Source organism: Haemorhous mexicanus, chromosome Z (genome assembly GCF_027477595.1).
Source record: "Haemorhous mexicanus isolate bHaeMex1 chromosome Z, bHaeMex1.pri, whole genome shotgun sequence".
Classification (NCBI taxonomy): Eukaryota; Metazoa; Chordata; class Aves; order Passeriformes; family Fringillidae; genus Haemorhous; species Haemorhous mexicanus.
The window spans coordinates 72199097-72219813 of NC_082381.1; the positions used below are offsets into that span (position 1 = coordinate 72199097).

General features: G+C 40.4%; 1 protein-coding gene across 2 annotated transcripts in view; it reads left to right on the forward strand.

Annotated features, from left to right (window-relative positions):
* Window positions 1–12529, forward strand: part of IL6ST (interleukin 6 cytokine family signal transducer) — a 32694-nt gene extending 20165 nt beyond the window's left edge. For both annotated transcript variants that reach the window (XM_059836899.1, XM_059836900.1), the window contains exons 11-16: window positions 420–518; window positions 1125–1271; window positions 2209–2349; window positions 3416–3512; window positions 4840–4921; window positions 5792–12529. In XM_059836899.1, coding sequence (XP_059692882.1) covers window positions 420–518; window positions 1125–1271; window positions 2209–2349; window positions 3416–3512; window positions 4840–4921; window positions 5792–6517 — 1292 coding nt within the window. In that variant the 3' untranslated portion in view covers window positions 6518–12529. The remainder of the gene's footprint in view (window positions 1–419; window positions 519–1124; window positions 1272–2208; window positions 2350–3415; window positions 3513–4839; window positions 4922–5791) is intronic.
* Window positions 12530–20717: the final 8188 nt, after the last annotated feature.

A 20717-nucleotide genomic window follows, 5' to 3' on the forward strand; every position in this document is an offset into this window, starting at 1 on the left:
TACTCAATTCAAACAGTGAAACTTGATCAGCTTTATTCTATTGAGATTTTGATCAGTATCAGAAATCAATAATTTGGGGACTTAATGCTACAGATAAATAAAGGCTTTCTATTTACAATTTAAAAAAAAAACTGACTCCTCTAAATTCTACTTTTTAAATTCTACATTTGAATGTGAACCATTATATTGTTCTTCTAGTTAATATTTTGAAGCAGTATTTTTCCTTTAGTTAATATTTTGGAGAAGTGTCTAGAAAATACTCAGCTGCATTAGGTACTAGTCCTAGTTAGACATTGGTCCTTCAGAAGCCTGTGTTTGAAGTAAATGAGAAGGATAGTGAGCAATTTGACTGTCTGTGAAACGCCATCTTTTAAATTCCTTATATTAGGTATATATTTATTTTTTATTCCTTTTATTAGGTATAAAGCCTTTCAAGTGTTACTTGATAACTGTGTACCCTCTGTATGCTGATGGTCAGGGAAGTGGGCAGTCTGTGAAGGCTTATCTTAAGCAAGATCGTAAGTATAAAATTATCACCTTGAATTACATACACTGACCCTTTTTGACAAAAAAATGAAGAAACCTTTGCTTTAATGTGGACTGTGTAATGAAAAATGGTTTAGTACTTAAGGCTCAGGTGACATCATTGATCTTTTCCCATCTATTATCATCGATTCTGCTTTTTTACAGTGTTTGGGGACTGGACAGATGGCTGACTATGGCTAGATCTTTGTTTTTCCAGCCTTTATCAGATATTTAGACATGAATTTGTTCTTTTAGTGATGTATTTATTTTATATAGATTATATATTTATTATTTATTTATTATATATGAGTGATATTTATATGCTGATTTATTTTAAATTTCATGTGTAAAATCAAGACTTAACTTCATTTGAAGGTTTCCTGCAACGTGCTGATTTTTCTGTTCATATATGTTTCTGAATGTTTCTTTTGTAAAACATCTTTATTGTTTTTATGTCATTTGAAAACAGTGCTTTCCAGATGAGTCAGTCAAACTATTCCATTGAAGTTTTTATGCTATTACAGTTCAGTGCTTGTTAATATGTTGCTTCTGTGAATGCAAGGTTGCCAAGCAGAAACTAATCTTTACTCCCATTACAGGCCCTTCAAAAGGACCTACAGTTCAGACAAAAAAAGTAGGAAAAGCTGAAGCTGTTTTGACATGGAACCATCTCACAGTTGAGGAACAAAATGGATTTATCCGAAATTATACCATACTTTACAAAACTATTGATGGAAATGAAACAGGTACTAGAAAACAGAAGTGTTTTGGGGCATTGAAGTGTTTCATCTGTCTCCTTCCTAATATTTGTTCCTGAAAAAATACACAGAATCAGTTATAGCTGACAATCTGTTCTGAGAATGTAAAGCAGGTGTCTGAGCCATAATTCTCCTCCATACAGAACAGAAAATCCCTAGTAAAGAATTCAGAGTATTCAGGGTGTATTGAGTTTAGTTTCTGAAAGCTGATTTGTGAGTGTTGTGCTCTCATATTGCATCTAAATACAGAATGAAATGATGGTATATAAGGATGATGGCAAACCATTCAAAATACAAAATGAGTTGACTGCATTTAATTATGGTAAAACCTTAAGAAAAGGAAGGGGGGAGGAGTTTTTTTAATCCTTCTGGAACTGTAGATCACTATATTACTGATGTAAATGATCTTGTTTGAAGTGCATCTTAGTTTTCAGTAGCATGTATGACCTGCAGGCATACTACATGCAGCTGGCACTATCAAAACTTTAATTTTTAGATTTGCTTAAATTGTAAGGGCCAGGTACTTTTGCATACCTATGTCTTACTATTCCTTACCTTGTTTTTTTTTTTCCTAGTCAGTACTAGCAGTTCCTCATTAGCACTATGTATTTGGCTTACTAGATAGACTTTAAATCTCAATTATACTACTAGTTTAGTTTGGAGATGCATTCTGGGGGACAAAATTTCAGAGGAAATGAAATATAGAAAGAAGACTAAATTCAGACACCCAAACAGAAACAAATGAATCTCAGCATTTCTTGTATAAGTTTGTAGTCTTTGACTGTTGTATTTTCCATCTGCTACGTGATCTTTTAAAACTATCTTTCACATCTGAAGTCTTCATGTCTTAATGTTGCTGTTTTTGTGGAGATGCAATTTGTTTGTGGTTTGTAGAAAGCTAGTATAAATTTCTTCTTTTCTTTAGTTGTGACAGTGGATCCTTCCAAGACAGAGTACACCCTTTCCTCTCTAACCAGTGACACACTGTATACTGTGCGGATGATGGCATCCACAGATAATGGAAGCAGGACCGGTCCTGATTTCACATTTACTACACAAAAATTTGGTAAGGCAGAGTGGCACAATTGGTAGAAGTAGGAATTAATGTTGCAACAGTACAGCAGGGCTCTGTGAAAGATGTGTTAGAAGGGGAAGGTGACTTTATTTTATAGTTTCAGCTACAGTCAACTTGCAATGTTCATAATACCTGGGTGGTTTGTCTCGTGCTCTTTCACTAAGAGGTAGTTTAGTCAGGATTTTTCTGATTATACAGAGAACAAGATATCCTCTGCAAATCTCATTAATTCCACTGTTTATGTTATGAAGCATGCTGTTTTGGATGTGTTTTATGTATACTTCAGATTATAATGTTTTGCCCTGACCTTTAATGAGTCATTAGGATTTACCCAGTGCCCTTGTCTTTTTTGGTGTCCAGTGGCATCTATCCCTAGTCAGAGTCTTTGTTTTAATCCTGATAAGGTGTGCTGAAGAAGCTGTAGAGATGTGTGCTTGTATCTTAATCTGCTGATGTAGGTACCAGTCAGCATATGTCATTCTCAGAGTCCTTTCACATTCTTTCATATCACTGTGAAAGTTTTCTGCAGTTCTTTACAGAGACTCATTTCCAAGTTTTACTTAAGAATGTGTATAACATTGGAAGGCATACATAACAATAATGCAGACTTTGGTGTTTGCAGACAGAGGAGGTCTTCATGTACAGAATAAACTGATGGATGAGTAGTGATGTTGTTTTACTTTACTTATTTGACCATGACTGTGTTACGAGAGCCTCTAGGGCACTGAAATTCCTGGGCAGCAGATGAATTGTCAAAGATGTTACTGTCATACCTGCCCAAGCTACAAAATTATTTGCTCTGTCAGTATTACAGCTTCTAGATCAGCCCATGTTTTTTGTTGATGCAAGGCACTAGATTGTCAGGACAAAGGTTTTCATGTTTTCACCAAGAGACACTTTTCATATGGTGAAAAGGCTCTTCTGAATGTGAAGCTTTAAGGCTGAGCATTGACGTATTTCAGTTTCAGATTGTCCCTAATCTTTTGGAAATATGTACTGCTGTTGAGTTCTTTAAATGCTAAAGAGGACTATAACTGCTTCTTTTCACCTCCTTCAGGAAAAGGAGAAATTGAAGCCATAGTTGTACCTGTGTGTCTAGCATTCCTGTTGATTGTGCTCCTTGGAGTTTTGTTTTGCTTCAACAAACGTGACCTGTAAGTACAAATGAGCACAAAGTACCTCTTACATTTCTGAGCATTACAGAAATGGCAGTAATTTATGCCAACCCAGTTAAGTATTCTTCAGTTAGAGCAGAAAAAAAGTTAAAACATGCATATATTGATTGATGTTAAAAACTTCTGTGTTTTCCATAGCAAAGCAGGGCTTCTTCTGATACTAATTTTTTACTGTATGTAATGTAATTACATACATACTAAATGTTCCATGATTCAATACTGCAAAAAAATTTATGCTTTTCTTGCTGGACATAGTTAGGATTAGCTTTGTTAGGTTTTGATCAGGATAAACTGTCTGTTTCTTAGCCATCCTGTGAATGGAGTTATGGTCCCTAGTTTGTGAAGATTCTTCCTTGTATTTGGGCTGTTTAATTACAGCATTAACAAACATGAAGCATTATGGCAAAAAAAAATTAGGCAGACATCATGATCTTTAGTAACTGTGCCTGTTTACTGACTTCTGGGATGCAGCCTGCCTAGTCCTGCTTCCCCACCCCAAAGCTCTTGTCTGTGGCTTTAACCAAGCCACAGACGTCATTGCTGCAGTGTTACCCCTGGCAAGGTGTAGCACCTCTCCTATGTCCCCTGCCAAGTATCCTTTCTTTCTAATTAAAGACAACATTTTATGCCCTTTTCCTTTTGACCTCCCTGCTGCTCCTAAAATTAGTTCTTAGTGGATGTCACTTGGAAAGCCCATCTTGAAGTATTCTTCAGAGTTCCCCTTCAGAGGTTCTGTTGTTGGATCTGTTTATAAAGAGCAGGATAGGTGCATCAGTTTCAAAGCTCCTTTGGTTGGGGGTGATGTATCAACAGAATGTTCTGGTTTTAAGTAATAGTATATTCTTAAGTTACAAAGTAAGTTTTTCTTCCATTTTTCTTTTTTTATTTGTGAAGTTAGCTTAGATTTTGACCTTTGGTATTCATAGTTATATTCATACTTATATTGGTATTCATAGTTATATTAAATACATTTGGTATTCATAATGGCATGCATGATAAACTACCTAAGTAATAGTTCTGTACATTCTAGAGTGCTATAAATTTGAAAATATCTCACTGTTACCATTTGTTGTTCTGTGTTACCTTGATAGCTGCATCTAATATATGGAGGAGTTAAGTGCAGTGCTGTGTTTTATTAAGTAGCACAGCTTCATACAAAGACGAAAAGTAACCCAGGCGGCATTCTTATTTGGAATACAACATTTCTGTGTAAGGGAGTGATGTTCTGGATTCTGCAGTAGTTGCTATGAACAGGGATTTTGGGGAGTCCATCTTGTGACTTAATTCCGTTTTTAATCCTTTACAGAATTAAGAAACATATCTGGCCTATCGTACCTGATCCATCCAAGAGTAACATTGCTCAGTGGTCTCCTCAAGTTCCAGCTAAGGTAATACTCACCTTTCTGCATCCTCTATCTTCCTAGTCTGCAAGGTTTCAGATAAAACAACCAGTGGGAATCTTCTGTCTTCTAGCAGACATGGATTTCAAGGAAAAACCTGAATATTAAATTTCATTGACATTGTGATACAATATGGTTAGAAGACTTTATTGCATCTGTAGATTCTGCATTAGATTTACGTGGGTCTTAGCACAAATTCACAGTCTAGCATGGGCTTTAAAGTTGTGAGTTAGTTTCAGTTTACTAGTTGGAATGGTCAAGTACTCATTTCTTTGCTCATTCATGGGAAATGAGCATTAAGTAAACAATTCATGATTCCCATTCTTAAAACCCTGAAGTGGTTTGTTTGCACAGTTCAGTCATGAATGAGAGAGAAGACTATAAACAGTTCCTCATGAATGAGAAGATGGCAGCAAAATTTATGCCACATGAGGGATGAATGACCAGGCAAACTCTTTTCAACAAACTGTGGCTAATTTCAAAGAATATTTCTTTGAAGAAATATTCTGATGTTCAGTGCATAATTTAAAGTAAAGTATGGTTCTCAGTATAGAATGTTCCTGTGCTGCACAGCAAATGCTTCTATCTTTACAGCTCTTAAGAATAATTTAAATGAGAGCAAAGAGTTGCTCACATATCCAATATTGCTTTAGAATAGCAGCATAATTAAGGCTCTGTATTGGAAACAAAGCTGTATCCTTCATTTTTTAATACATGCTTTGGAGATATTGCCAGACTTAGTAAAGAGAACTTAGATGAAGAAATTCAAAGACATTGTGAATAAAAACTCATATTTATTGAGGCTTTTGATTTGTAACATAACCTTCCTCTTAGGTGACATCCATCTCTTTCTTTCAGCATAACATCAGTTCCAAAGATCAAATGTACCCAGAAGGCAGCTTTACAGATGTAAGCGTTGTAGAAATAGAAGCTGATGACAAAAAGTCTTTTTCAGAACAAGATCTAAAACCCTTTGACTTGCTTAAAAAAGAGAAAAGTACTTCAGAAGGACACAGCAGTGGTATTGGAGGATCCTCGTGCATGTCTTCTCCTAGGCAAAGTGTCTCTGACAGCGACGAAGGTGAAACGACACAGAACACTTCAAGCACTGTACAGTATTCGACTGTGGTGCTTAATGGCTACAGAGACCAGACACCTGTACAAGTCTTTTCAAGGTCTGAGTCAACCCAGCCCCTGCTAGATTCAGAAGAGAGATCAGAGGATCATGCTGGAGGAGCTGACAGTACAGCACAGAGGCAGCAGTATTTCAGACAAAATGGTGGTCAGGATGAAACCAACACAGACAGGCCATGCTTTGAAAGAACAAAGCAGATTACTCATGCTAATGAGGGAGATCTTGTTGGATTCATTCAACTGCAGATCTCAGGTCAGAGTTCACAGCCATTGGGACTTGGGATGGAAAAAAATACCCAGGAAGCTGCTGTATCAAATGTTTTACAGACATGTTCTGAAGGACAAACTGTGAGACCTGAAACGGTGGAAGAAAATCCACTTTCAGTTGATGAAATGCCAAAAAGTTACCTCCCACAGACTGTGAGACAAGGAGGCTATATGCCTCAGTGAGAGAAAAGACTGGCTCTCTTTAGGCCTTCCTTAGTGCCTGTTCACATCTTCCCCTGTGTTTCTGATAAAGTAAGCTAGGTATTTTTATCTTACTGCAGATAGAAAAACTGAAATTAAGCAAAGAGTAAAATACACAAATTGACAAAATACAATAAGGACTGTTTTTATGGAAAATTTCCAGTCCAGACCTACTGGAGATTTACTTTTATGCACTACATAAAACCTTACATCTGGATAGCTGAACAAGCCTTTGTGCTACATTGGGTGTTTTGTATCTCTTCATAACAAAATTTCACACGATTGAAAAGGTCAAGTGTAAATATCCACATCAGCCAATAGACCTCCCAGAAGAAACACTTTGATGTGTGGCAGTCTAAAAAGCCAGCTCTAGTTGCACAGTGCAGCTTTGTGCAAAAGTAAGACTGAAGTTCAGTATTCTGATGTGGAAGAACACTTGTGTGATACACCTTTTAGTGACTTAATTGACTTACTGAATTTTGACTTGGCCCAGCACCTCAATTTTCAGCTTACCAGACCTGCAAATCATGTTTAAAACCCATAAAAATTAATGGAACTTGCTACATTGTACAAATAGGAAAACATCAAGATCACTTGAATCTGAATGCTACTATATTAACTGATACTTTACCTACATTTAGATATGTATACACATGAACTATAGAGTAATTTGGCCCAAAAAATGTGCCTTGCAACTTGATGCACAGCAATTCAGTCTCATTTGAAAATTTAGAAATCAGATGACAACACAGATCAGCAGTTATTTAAAGGCTTTGTACCCCTGTCACTCTTTGATTATATGAGACTTCTGTGATCATACATGCCTTTGTTTAATAAGTGCACCTTTGATGTGTACAGCTCAAGTAACAAGCTATAAGCTTTTACCACTTTACTCAGTGCTCAAGAGAAAGGAAATATGACCTTCTTCCTGACAGACTGCAGCTATTAGTGTGCTGTAATCTCACTGCTAATACTGCAGGATATCCTTGAAACTAAAAGCAGCCAAAGCATTGAAGTCATTGGTGCTCTTGGAACTAAAGCCAAAACCTGTACTCTCAATTTGAACTTTGCTGGTAGTATGTCTCTGTTAGTAATCATGAGCCACAAAACACACTGAAGTGGTTGTTAAAATTCCTTACTTTTTTCTTAATGTCTCACTTTTTCCCTGCTCAAACAAGTGTTTTTTTTTTTTTTTTTTTTGGTTTTTTTTTTTTTTGAGGAAGCTACATTTCTTGGAAACTTCCTCTACCAGTGTTTAAACAGAAATCAAATTACAGGACAATAAACCCCTTTTCCAGTGATAACCAGAAATTTTATGGCACTCTTAAAGATTTTTTTCTTTAATTCTAAATCTAATATAGGCTAGTCAGCTTTCTAATCTGACACTAACAAAAATGTATTTCAAAACACTAAATGCTGTTTTGTGAGACTAAAACAAGTGTTTTATTTCTCCTTCAGCAAAATAACCATGTATTTAAGACCACCTGAAACCTTTTGTGCTGTGACCTCTGGTACTGCTGTTCTGCAGAGCACTTGCTAAAAGCCCTTGAAAGGCCTGTGTCAGTATCATTTCATCTTCCCTTGTCTGCCAGCTTGCGTGGAAGGTTGGGTGTACATGTAAATGTCCACATGTGTCTTATGCTTTTGTTACGCAAAAAATTAAGTGCAAGAGTAAATTCATAAGATTACCTCTTGAAATTTGGAATATTTAAAACGGATAAAGAATGCAGAGTCTTTAATAACATTTCAGTATTCCACAGTTCCTTTCTCCTGACAGTATTTTTCTGTATCTGGGCACTGTTTTTAATTAAAAGGCTACATTGCAGCTTTCTATAATTACACCTTTCTTCAGACCAGTCATCTTCCTTTTCACCCCACTGCACCTCAGCACCCTTAAACTCCCTCCTAGAGGGCTAAGGTGTAATGAAAACTGCTGTCATGAGGCAGCAGAGAGACTTTCATTTTTCAGAGGTTGAAGGAGCATTCCTTTTTTTTAACATATTCCTCTTGGAAAAAATATCAGTTACTTTACTGGGGGATGAGTTATCTTCTCTATGCAAACTTCACAGTGACTGTAGAAACCAGGAGTAAAAGGGAAAGTCTCTGTTGAACAGTGTGCATGCTTATTAGAACTGCCCAGCAGCCACATGCATTCGATCCATCTTCTCATCTCTGAAGAGGCTACTACCTGGCTACATAGTTGTCCTGGTCTAGGGCAAATTTGGGAGGAAACTTCCAAAGGGGTTCTTTTAGAAAGCAAACTCAAGCAGCCCCTCCCCCTACTGATTTGGGAAAAGATTTCCTTGGAGAAAAATGGAACAAAAAAACCCTGTTTATTTAACAGGCAAAGTATTCACAAGCATAAAAAATGAATAATATTAAACACTAAAACCTCTCAGTGTTCTGAAGAGATGGGAAATTCAGAAAGTCCTTGTCATGGGGTGTATCTTGGCTTGCTCAGTCTCTTATCAGTCCCTCTTATGCTGAACAATGCCACCTCCTGGTTCCCAGTAGGCCACAGGTGTGAGCTCCCAGTGTTTTTCTGGGTTTTCAGTCCAGAGCAGGGCTGAACAGCTCCAAGAAAAGGAAAAGCCACAGTCTGGGGAGCTTCTCTGTCTGAGCCAGCTAAAAGTTAAGGAAAAGCAGAGGAGAGCTTCCTCTGCTGTCCGTGCTGCAGACAGCACAGTCTGTGAGATGGTTGCGGGGAGCAAGGCAGTCCCTGAGAACAAACTCTGTGGTTCTTCTCCCCCTCAGCTCTCAGAACTGTTAAAGGTGCAGAACTTAATACCCAGCATAAACAGAACAGATGACTGGGGATACAAGCATCATAAAGTCACCCTAGGACAGTAGTCTAAACAGTGCTGCAAAGGTCTGGATGTTTTCAAAATATCTTGATGATTTTTTTGAGTATGTTTTTGTGATTCAGTAGTACTAACTTTTGATAGCATATGTTATTTGAGGGAGAATGTCAGGTAGTCCTTAAGTTGTTACTAGCCTTTCTGTAAAGGGAAAGCATTTTCTTCCCAGTTGCTGTTAATCATGGACCACTCAAAACTTAACTGCTGCTTAAGATATTCTGATTCTTAAAATCTGTGCTGACAAGAGTTCTGGCCTGTCATTTCTGGCGTCTTTCATTGTTGTTTATGGGCCAGTGGTAATAAACTCAAAGAATTGAGTGAGTCCTCCAGAAAGTTCTGGCTGGCTGGCAGTGACATGCTCTCTTTTGAGACAGAGCATTTATCTAGGGCTAAAGTAATAAAGACTAAGCAGGAGTTCCTAGTGGGTGAACAGCTTGTAGAAGCCACAATACATAAAAATTACAGGTATACAGCTAGTTCATAAACCTATGTGCCAAATACATTGTGCAGTGTTCAGGGTTTAACAAGATTTTGTACTTTGGACTGTAAAAATCTAAGTGTATCAAACAGTTGAATACAGGTTTTTAAGAGTATCTGCAGTATAATTATAGCAATCCACTGAAATTTTCTGAGCTTGGCCCTAACATAGTACTCAAGAAAAAGTTTTCTCCCTCCTCCACCTCCCCTACCCCCTTCACCAATGGCTATTGGTGCACATAACAAAATAAAGGCATTATTAAAGTCACATTTCAGTATAGACACTTTCATGTCCATCTTGATTTCCTGGACTGGAATTTTTCAGGTATAGGTGGAAGACTAGTTGTAAGGACTGTTAATTTGGTGGTGGGGAAGGGAGGCTAGTAGAAATATATTAACATATTTGAAAAACCTCTTAAATGCAGGGTGGCTAATGCTCCTCTGTTTAGAAGAGAAGTGAATATAATACTTTTGTAGTTCTATTGTGGTGGTTCTGTTAGACCAGGAGATGATTTGTATTGTTTTCTGGAGTGTGTTGGCTCACTTTAAGGGCAGATAGTCTAGGAATATCCTCTCCTGCTGCAGTGAAAATCTTGGGATTGCTTCACATGTACTTTTATAGAAAATTAAGCTGCCTGTTACACCTTAACGTCGCAGTACAAGCACAGCAGAGGAAAAATTTTTTTAAACTTTGTCCTGGAGAGTTTATGACAAGTGTTTGTCTGGTACAGAAGGGTACCAAAAGCTGGAAAAACCTTGGCCCTGGGAGGATGAGGAAGTTTGCATGCTAGGGCTGAGTCCCATTCTTGGGCTCTGGAGAAGTCCTGTAACCTGGATGGGAGCTTCAGCTTTGTAAATCATGAGCTTTGTCAGGTGGTTAAAACATACATCAGTATGCCTGGTATGTGGGGTCACCACTGCTGATATAAATTAAGTAATAGTTTAATTAATTAGAGACATGTCTCAGATACACTGATGTGGATCTTGGGTAATGCTGCAATGGAATTGACTTCTCAGTGGGATCTGAAACTCCAGACTGTCAGATTGTCAGTAGTGTGCCCCACTCCAGGACGTACACATTTTGCATTGTAATTTATCTGCATTAAATGGGACTAAATATTCTTGTTTATTTTCCCCATTAGACAGTGGTTGTAGTTGAGATTAACTGTTACTTGAGCGCATTCCTTTAACTGGGTTAAAAAGTCCTCTTGACTGAGACTGTAAGAGTTCCTTAATCCCCATAACCTCTTGTCTGTCTGCAAGGATGGATACATATAGCCATTTTAAATTCCAGGAGTTGCTTGTAATCTTATACAGGAGAAGTTTATATAAAAATGTTGAGTCTTCTGTCATGAAACAGCTGTTAGGGAACTGCAGCCAACCCGAATCTTCAGCTTTGCTTTTGATCCAGAAAACTGCAGTAAAGTGGAGATATAAGTGCAAAAATCTGGAGGAGGTTGAAATTAAGTATCTTGTATTGGATTCATGAATTTCCATTTCTCTTCCTTTAAAGTGAAAGCATCAGTAAAACAAACAAACAAAAAACCCTAAAAATCATGTGAATTTGCTTTCACTGTTGTTTCCTTTGTAGGACTTGTGCAATCTGAGCCATTCTTGAAAATAAAAGCAGTGCTGACTTAATGCACAAGGATGCATTTCTAAGGCCACAGATTTGACAAAACCTAAAAATAATAATGAAGGGCCAGATTTCAACAATTGTCTGCTTCCCTGCCTCTTAACTGTAGTGCAGACAGAGGATGGGCAGCAAGTACCTCCCAGAATGCAGCCTTAGGCAGTACTTGTATTTATGTGCAAAGACAACCTGACGGGGATATATGCAATAATGTCATTGCTACTCTGCAGAAGCACACTTCTGTAACAATAGATGAAAAACACTTATGGCACAACTGTTGACTGATGGCTGGAAAGCTCCACATCCACATCCTCCTGCTCAGACTGAAGTGTCAGCTGTTCTTCTCTGGGGATCACGGGCGTGGCAGATGGGCATTCTCTGCAGTGTGAAACTGTTAACACCTATCACTTTTCATCGTCAAAGCACATTTGTTAATGGATCCAGTCAACTTGCCGTGTTTTTTTTAATACACCAGTTTTGTTTACAGTGTCACATCTAGCCTGACACTTTGATACAGCCAGGGATTGTCTAGTAACCAATTGCTTTTATTTGGGGATAAGAAGTTACTGGTCACCCAGTTTGCTGTGCCAATATATGCATCTAGGTGAATGGAGGTGTGGGACACAGGAACAGATGTACCAACAAGGAAAGTGCCTTGATGCTGGATTGGATGGCTAGTGAATGTAAACATTAAGTTAAATTTTGCTATGTTCTTAAAGTAAGTATGGCCGATTAAGCTAGTGGTAATTTGAATGCCAGCTTTAAAGGGCTTGCATACTCCGGCCAGAGGTTAAACTTGTAAATTGCTGCATAAGCTGTCTCTGTATGGAAATGTGTTTTAATACCTGTTCACTGTCTTTATTCTTTTGCAAGCTGCATGTGTATTGTCATATAAAATCTGCTTTCTACAATTTATTTTGATGGTCAGTTTTGAATGGCTTCCTCTTTGTTACCCGACCGAGCCTGAATGTTGCATTTCTGTAGTACATAATATGCAGAGAAAAACAAAACAAAATTCCGTATTTACCTTTTGTGCTGGAGTCAGTGTTTTGTAAGGCCGACCAAGTAGTAACCACAGAAGAAGAGTATGGGCCACTGCTTCACACACAAGAAACAGAGAAACATGACCATGACATTGCTGGATAAAAGGCTACCTCGTGGCACCTGTGGCTATGTTCAGCAGCAGATGAATGCTCTTTAGTCCTGCCTTTGTAATTGCTCCTGGAAACAGAAACAATGCTCTCCACCCACAGTCTCATTTCCATGAAAGGCATCCCTGACTTGGCTATGTCTGGCACTGCTCTTGGTCTCATCTGGGTTTAGTTCGTTTGTTTCTCATGGGTGGAGGATCCTCACAGATTTATATCTCAGTATTAAAAAGTACTAACATATCACAGTACTGAAAAAGCAGAGTTGGGTCTTCAGAGTTGGGTCTTGAAGCTGGTCACCTTCACAAAAGGCTGTAAGGTGGGCAGCTGGAGAAAGACTGCTCCCCCTTCCTGGCTGAAGTCCTCATTTTAATAGACAGACTGAGATTCCTGTGAAGCTGAGGGGGCAGCAGGGTGGGGAAGGGGGTGATCCATTTTATGTCACCAGAAGTTATTACTGCCACAGAAGAGCCATCCCAGGTGTTTTCATGCATGAGTTAATGCTTGGTGGTGTTGGGTGCAAAGACTCCTATTCCAAAATGTTGGTTTACTGCACAGTTGTTCACTGACCACTGTTTCACATAAGGCCCTTCACCTTTCTAGAGAGGCATTGCATTTTTGTGTCCTGCTCACTTGTGCTCACAGCTGATGAGCATTAGTGCAGTTGAGCCCCACAAGGAGGACAAAGTGTGTGCAGAAGAAGAGGCAGCAGTTTGTCTTTTACAGGCTGCTCCCTGCTGCCAGAGCAAGACAGGAAATGTGCACTTGGGCACTGTACACTCAGAACTCCAGAAGCAGCTTGGTTCCTGGAAGGAAGAAGTTCTCCATCCCCATGCCAGAGGCCAGCAGAGTCTGGAGCACAGGAGCAGGAGGTGTGCCTAACCATGTTCTATATTTGAAGTAGCTAAGTCTGTCCAGCCAGGGCTGGCACTGGGCAGCAGCACAGCGCCTCTGAGAGGTGCAGAGGGGCCCTGCCAGCCCTGCCCAGCACTGGGCAGTGTGGCTGTAGTGTAGCTGGGGGATCTCTGCTTTGTTCTGACCACTGATAATCACAGTAACACTGAACCTCTCTGCAAAGTCATCTTACATGTATTTTCCAGTCATTTGTGCTATTCATGGGAAAGTGATCCAATGCCTTTCTGACTTCCCAGCAGACTCCATCCACACAAAATAGCAAAGCCAAAATATTCCTTCCACTCCCTACAAAATAGCTAGGAAATTCCTGGATCAGCCAAGGAGGCTGAGCACTAGTGACCCAACTGGGAGATACAGTATCACTTTCCCACTGAGTAATCTGACTCCAGGCTCGCCTGGAAATGGAAGTGTATCGTGCACTAGTGTATGAGGCGTTGCCCTGGCTTTCCTTTTGTCATGACTCCTGAGTCACACAGCCAGCCGGGGCACTAAGCTGGGTCAGGGGCCAGCGACAGGTTTCGGTGAGAGGACAGCTCTGCAGAACCCACATAGCTCCAGCAGCTCTCAGCTGGTGCTCTGCTGCTGCCGGCACTGCCTGTTGCCCGGCTGCAGTGCCATGCAGCAGGTTCTGGGCACCAGAATCCCGAATAAAGCTGCTCAGAGACTGTCCCGTAGGGCTGTGAGTGCCCGGGACACTCGTTACTGGGATGCAGCTGAGCAGACCCATGCTGGGACCAGCGAGGGAGCACCATGATGTTGGGGCAGTGGGGCAGCCTGGGCAGCACCTGGGGACCCAGAGCACTGCAGATCCACTGCTCTCAGCAGCACAGCACGGCACGGCACGGCACTGCACAGTACAGCACTGCACAGTACAGCACAGCACGGCACTGCATAGTACGGCACAGCACGGCACGGCACAGCCCCACTCCTGGCCTCTCACGGCGCTTCTTCACCGGGCCGGTGCCAGGAGAGGGCAGCACGTGTTGCTTGTAATAGCCGGCAGGCTGACTGCTCCCGCCCCGGCTCCTGAATGGTTTTAATAGTGATTTTCTGGCAGTTTAGCAAGTCCCCTTGGTTTCTCCCACTCCCTTCGTGAGCGAAGCCCTTGTTAAGGTTTTCCATCACCCGCACTCCTGAGTCACAAATCCGGGTCACGGGCAGGCTCACCGCCTGCCTGCTGCCAATCAGGTCAGTATCCCAGAGCCCGCTTGGCACGCCATGCCCCCGGATGGGGCTCACAATAGCGGCTCCACATGAAAGGGACGATTACCGGTTCCTTGTCCCCACGGGGGGATGGACCTGCTGATGGATGCGCTGGGGTCTGCTGACAGGAAGCCTGTTCTTATGTTCTGAATCACTGCCCTGCTCTGCCCCGATAAGTAATCACCACTGACCCAAGTGCTTTGGGAAAAAACACGAGGCTCCTGAAGACCATTTCTGGACTAAACCCGCGGCAGCACAACTCGTTCTGCTCGAACAGATAAAGCGTTTTCCCGGTTTAAGGAGATGCGACGTTGGCAAAAGAACGTGCATGGCTGCACGTGCACCAAAGACCCCCGGGGACCACCCCACCATGCACACGGCCTATTTTGGTACTAAGGCAACTTTCCTAAATGGAGTCACTGTAATAAAGTTTAAAACATACTCTGGCTGTGCATTATCATGTATTACACAAAACTTGCTCTGTTCAGTCATACACCTGAAGAGTGTCCCTCCTTCCCCCATCACCTTCTCCTCTCAGACACAAGAGCTTGCCAAATAGCCCCAGGGTAATAGCAGATGTCTCCAGAACATGCTCAGGGCACAGCTCTCCTAGCACATCCCCATTATGCTCCATTTGCTGCATGTGTTTTTACTCCTCTGTCTACTGGATGTTTTCCTTAAATGAAACTCAACATTCTTGCATGTGTCAGAAAGCCTCTCCATTTTACTTATTTATATAAATTAATGCCATTTAGATAGATAATGCAGAGATACACATATGTAAATGGAAGCAAATTGAATCATTTTATGGGCTTGAAGAATAAGAGATCTTGTATCAGCCTTTAAAATTGTAATGTAGGGAAAAGGTCAGACTGTGAAAGTGCAGCATGTGGAATAACTTAAATAAAAATGTCAGCATAGAAACACCAAAAATAAACAAACACTGACAGAGTAGAAATTCCTTTAAAGGCAGTGAAACTCAGGCTTGGCCACAGAAACCCAAGTACCTTGCACAACATGTGGCTCTAGAGAGAAACTCTAGTTAGCCCTATCATTAAAGAAAAAAATCAATCCTTACAAAATTTCCCAAGACTGACCTCAGTCATGGGAAAACAACAACCACAAGCTGGAGACAATGAATCCAAGAATTTATCTGAGGAGATAGCAACAAAAAAAAACCCCTAGTCACCACAAAACAAGCAGGGTCATGAGGGATTTACCTCACATAGCCATGTTCTATCTGTATTAGACAGAGCACTGCCAGCTCAGTCCCTGAGAAACAAGCTACCTTAGATCAGAGGCCTGGTCCATATCTACAAATGAGCAGACCTGCTAATAAACCCAAGGCTTAGGTAATTTCACAGCAATTTGTTCAGTAGTTTTGCATCAAGACAGTGGGGTTGGGGAAGTGGGAATGTGCACAGGAAAGGTAAAAAGGGATGGGAGATAAGGATGGTGTCAACCCCTATTTGAGCTCAAGCAGCTCCTCTCCCTCTCACTGTAGAGCATCAGGAGATGTAATGCACAGCTTATTTCCAGGATTGTCCTTTATTTAATAAAGGCAGTACCTACAAACAGAGAACCAGCTCTTTGTGCTGGAAGAAAGGTGAAAAATAGCAAAATCTAATCTCCTCCGTGTTCTTTTTCGCCCAAAATGATTCAACACTCCCCTGTTTCCTTCCTTCCTTGCAGATCCGATGTTGGGAAACCTTGTCTGACTCAAGAACTGTAGAAGCCTTTAATCAGAACTGCAAAACAATTAAGCTCCTAGAAAATAAAAGCAAAAGCAGAAGAGAGATACAGTCCCTAAAGACAAGCAATAATCCAAGCCTCTTTGTGAGCCAAGATATAAAACAGAACCAAAAAATAGCTAGAGATGAAATGAAATGCATGGAGCATGTTTGAAGGAGGTGTAAGGTCATGGGAGAGAGAAGCAGGCAGCAAAGGCAGCAAGCCATGAACACAGCTGGGTATGAGCATTTCTGGGCAGTATGCTAGTGACAAAAAAGCTTTACATTCAAAGCAAAGACACCATCCCCCACTGTTCAAACCTTTTTGTGTTCAGAGGATGTAGAAACATATTTTGTAAATAAAAATATCTGTAGCTCATAAACTATTGATGCTGGCATAAATTCCTACACTAAAAGGGAACAACACATAACCAAACAGGAAAAATAAACAAAAACTAATCCCCCTCCCAACTCAAACCCCCTCAGTTAACTTTTTAAGACAGTAACAGAAATAGAACATAGAGTCCATGTCCAGACTTAGCAGAGACTGGCTATAAGAAGATTCACTGCAGAATCATGCTGGGCTCATTTGGTGCAATACAGAAATTTCTTACATTAGGACCTAATTTGCCATAGTAACATTTTAGAGAGTATTTTATGCTCTTTTACTTCAGAATAAAGTGTTCTGTTCAGATCAGTGATGGTCTAAGTGGACATCCAGAGCATTAACTGTGATTACAATCTTATGCTCATTGTCTCTGACATCCCTAGATACTCTTGCATAATATTTCTGTGATTATGAAAAGTGTTACTTCTTTGTTAAATTCCATTAGACAGTCGCTACAGTCGCTCATGTAGTCGTGAAAATTCTGCAGAAATTAGCCTTGGCTAGGCTACTACAACATTCTGAGCAGAGCAATGACAAACCCAGGAAATATAAGGCCACTTTTCCAAGAAATAAGTACTCAGAAACTTCAGTTCTATCAGGTCATACACTGAAACTGAAACAATATACTAGTTGGCTCAGCAGACTGGCTACTCATCAGTGTGGGGTTGAGCAATGCCTGGAAATCAAGACAACCCAAGAAGTTGAGAAAGATACTGGTAGCAGACATTCCAGCTCAAAAGTCTGGACCTCACTACTCAATTGGACTAGTCAGCAGCACTTTTAAAATACAAACCACCATATTATAGCATTGTTTCTTTGACAGCTTGATTTGGGAAACAAGCCCACTGCAGCCTTAGATGTTCTGTTCTGCTACTGAGCACACAACTGGCAACTCTCCCAGAATCCTCATCCCCCAGGGAAGGAGCTGTGGGCTAACCACAGCTCCACCCTCCTCCACTCTCCCAAAGTTCACTTGAATAACCTGAGTAAATCAGGACCCTGGGAAAGGACATCCTTAATCTGTAGTTGGGGCATCTCAGGACAGCCTGCACGCTGGCATATTAACCTCTCAGGTAAAGTTAGGTACATGTCTGGTTTGAAGCTGTGCCCCTTTCTGTCTGGTGAGAGCATTTCCCACACTTGTCTAAGAGCTGGAGGGGGTACAGCATAGGAATGGTGTTATGCCCCCTGAACTCTCTCACGACTGTTTGAAAGGGCTGCAGTATTTCAACACCCTCACAAGACAACAAACTTCTCAGGAGGTCAAATAGCTTTTATTTGCAAACTTTAGAGAATAAAGTACTTGGCAGATTTTAAAGCAACATCCAATTAAAGTAAGGCACTTCACAAAGCACTCACTTAGCAAACTCCAATTTTAAGTGACACGGATTTTGAGAAAAGGAAGTTGTGGGGCTGGGGGGTGGGAGGTAATGGCTCGGCAGCCACTTTGGGGCTGGGCCACAGGCTCCAGTGGGTGTGAGGAGGAGCAGTGGCTGCACCACCTACCCAGAACTTGCCCTGCTCCCTGCTCTGAGCATGCACTTCTGTTGTTTTGAGACATTAGTCTTTTCTCCAGTCTGCTGCAAACGGGCAGCACTAAATAATGATCCTGTTTACTTCTCAAGTGTCCTGTTAGAGTACTGATAGCATAAATCTACAGCATAAGTATGCACATCTGTTTCTATTCATGTTTTGTTATTCTTGAAAATCGATGTATTTTAAAAATCTTGAGTCACAGAAGAATGTGTTAGTCAGACATCTGTTCCAATTTTTTTATTGTTACTCTTCATATTCATGTTTTGAGTTCAAGAGACCTAGATAAAACAGTAGTTTGTAATTAAATAGTGAGGCAGATGTGAAATGACTATTTACTCTTGAGAAAATAGGCAAACAACATAATCATTAGAAAGCCCAGTAAAGGATCAGGCAAATTTAGTCCAAGTTCACTAGAATAATAACATTTTTGTCAAATACTAAGAAAAAAACTCATGCAAAGTAGAAGAAAGAAAGATCTAACAGATGAAATTGACACTATTTTGCTCAGACCCCTCTTCATAAATTCTCAGACTGCAAAACACATCATGTACACTAGAAGTATTTGGGAATTAATAACAGTATTTTAAAATAAATACATCTAATAAACAGTATTACTAAAAACAGGTCATGCTACAAAAACAATAAAACAATGCTTAATGATTTTTTGTCAGCTCTGTTTACAAATGCCATCCTTTGTTCACAGGACATATAAATTCCCTTAGTTATGCAAGGAGGCAAGAGTAGCACATTTTCCAGGCTTTCTACAGAAACACCATAAGATTGCTGTATATTTTATTTCAGTTGTGCCAGGAGAGAGAAGAGGCTGCAGTTAACAACTACCTATACTTGCAATAAGCTCATTTTATTACGGGCTCAAGACTCACCTGCAGTGAGAATATGCCTTGCTTCCTGTTGTTAATATGCCAGATATTAACACAGAGCAATAGAAGAAAACTTTCACTGTCTTTGCAGCAGATTGATACAAGAGCAAAGCAACTCAGACATTAGCTTAAATTAGTATCCATTTCATCTGTTTACAAGAAGCTTTCATATGGCCTTAAATAACTTAAGGTGTATCAGCTCTATGTGTTATTTTCGAGTGACCTTAAGCAGGGTATCTTATCTGACTGTTTCAGAATAGCTACTAGCAAAAGATAAAATTATTGAATAAATATTTGCAATTACTTCTTACAAGCCTAAGGAGCAGGATTTTTTTATTCAAAACACTGTTTTGTGTGACCACTGAGATACAGAATTCCACTGCTTGCTACACAAACTACTTCCCAAACACTGTGCTGTTGAATCTTTGCTATTTTGTACTTTGACATCTAGATAAGCAAAGCTAAAATCTCACAACCCAATACACAAAACCCTGTTACAACAAAGGTAGCTGATTCATCAAGGGAGCATTCAAAATAAAAATCTGATATTTCTTTGAGGTAGAACTTCAGTTGACTCGTTCTCTTTTCTTGTAATATTTCTAATCCTTGACAACGTAAGGCCAAAGGTTATGGCACCGTCCAACTGCAAAAGACACCAGAGCAAACCTTGCTTTCATGACCACATCACAATGTGTGCACCAAAGCTCATCTGAGGCTGCACAGAGCATGGTCTCTGACATTTGTCCTGCCCAGCCCAGTGTCATTTTAAAATGTATGATACCTAGCCCAGTATTGATACCATAAGGTCTCTGTGTCTGCACTGATCCACTCAACTTATCCATGGGAGTTGCCTTGCCTAGCACAGCTGCAATCACAAGGCACCAAAGTTATCATCTTACTACTGATCTTAGCAATTACCTGTGTCATGGGAGCAATGGATGGTATTCCTACCCTGGAGTTCTGGACTTGAGCCTCCATGGATCTAAAGCTTCCTGAGCATCCAGACTGCCCAAGTGTTGGTTTACACTGAACTATGAATGGAGGGAGCCAGTCACCTCCTCACTCACTGAACAAGGAACATCAATCTAAATGAACAGATACAGCACCAACATGGGCCAGGGTTTCTGGTCAAGGACCAGGACCTTGTGGGCTCTTATGCCAGACTCCACGCGCAATGCAAAAGAGAGGATCCCAGCAGTGCAGCAGCCTGTAATGTCATCTGTGCTGGTGAATGACACTATGCAGCAACACAAATCACACAAACAAATTCCTCCTCTGTGAGTACTCCTGTCAAACTAGACTATTGATGACACCTCACTGTGTCTGGGCTCAGGCACGTGAGCACATGAAAATGCTCAGGTGTACACAAGCACTTCAACAGGCAGTTCTCAAAGGAATCAGTGTAGTTACACA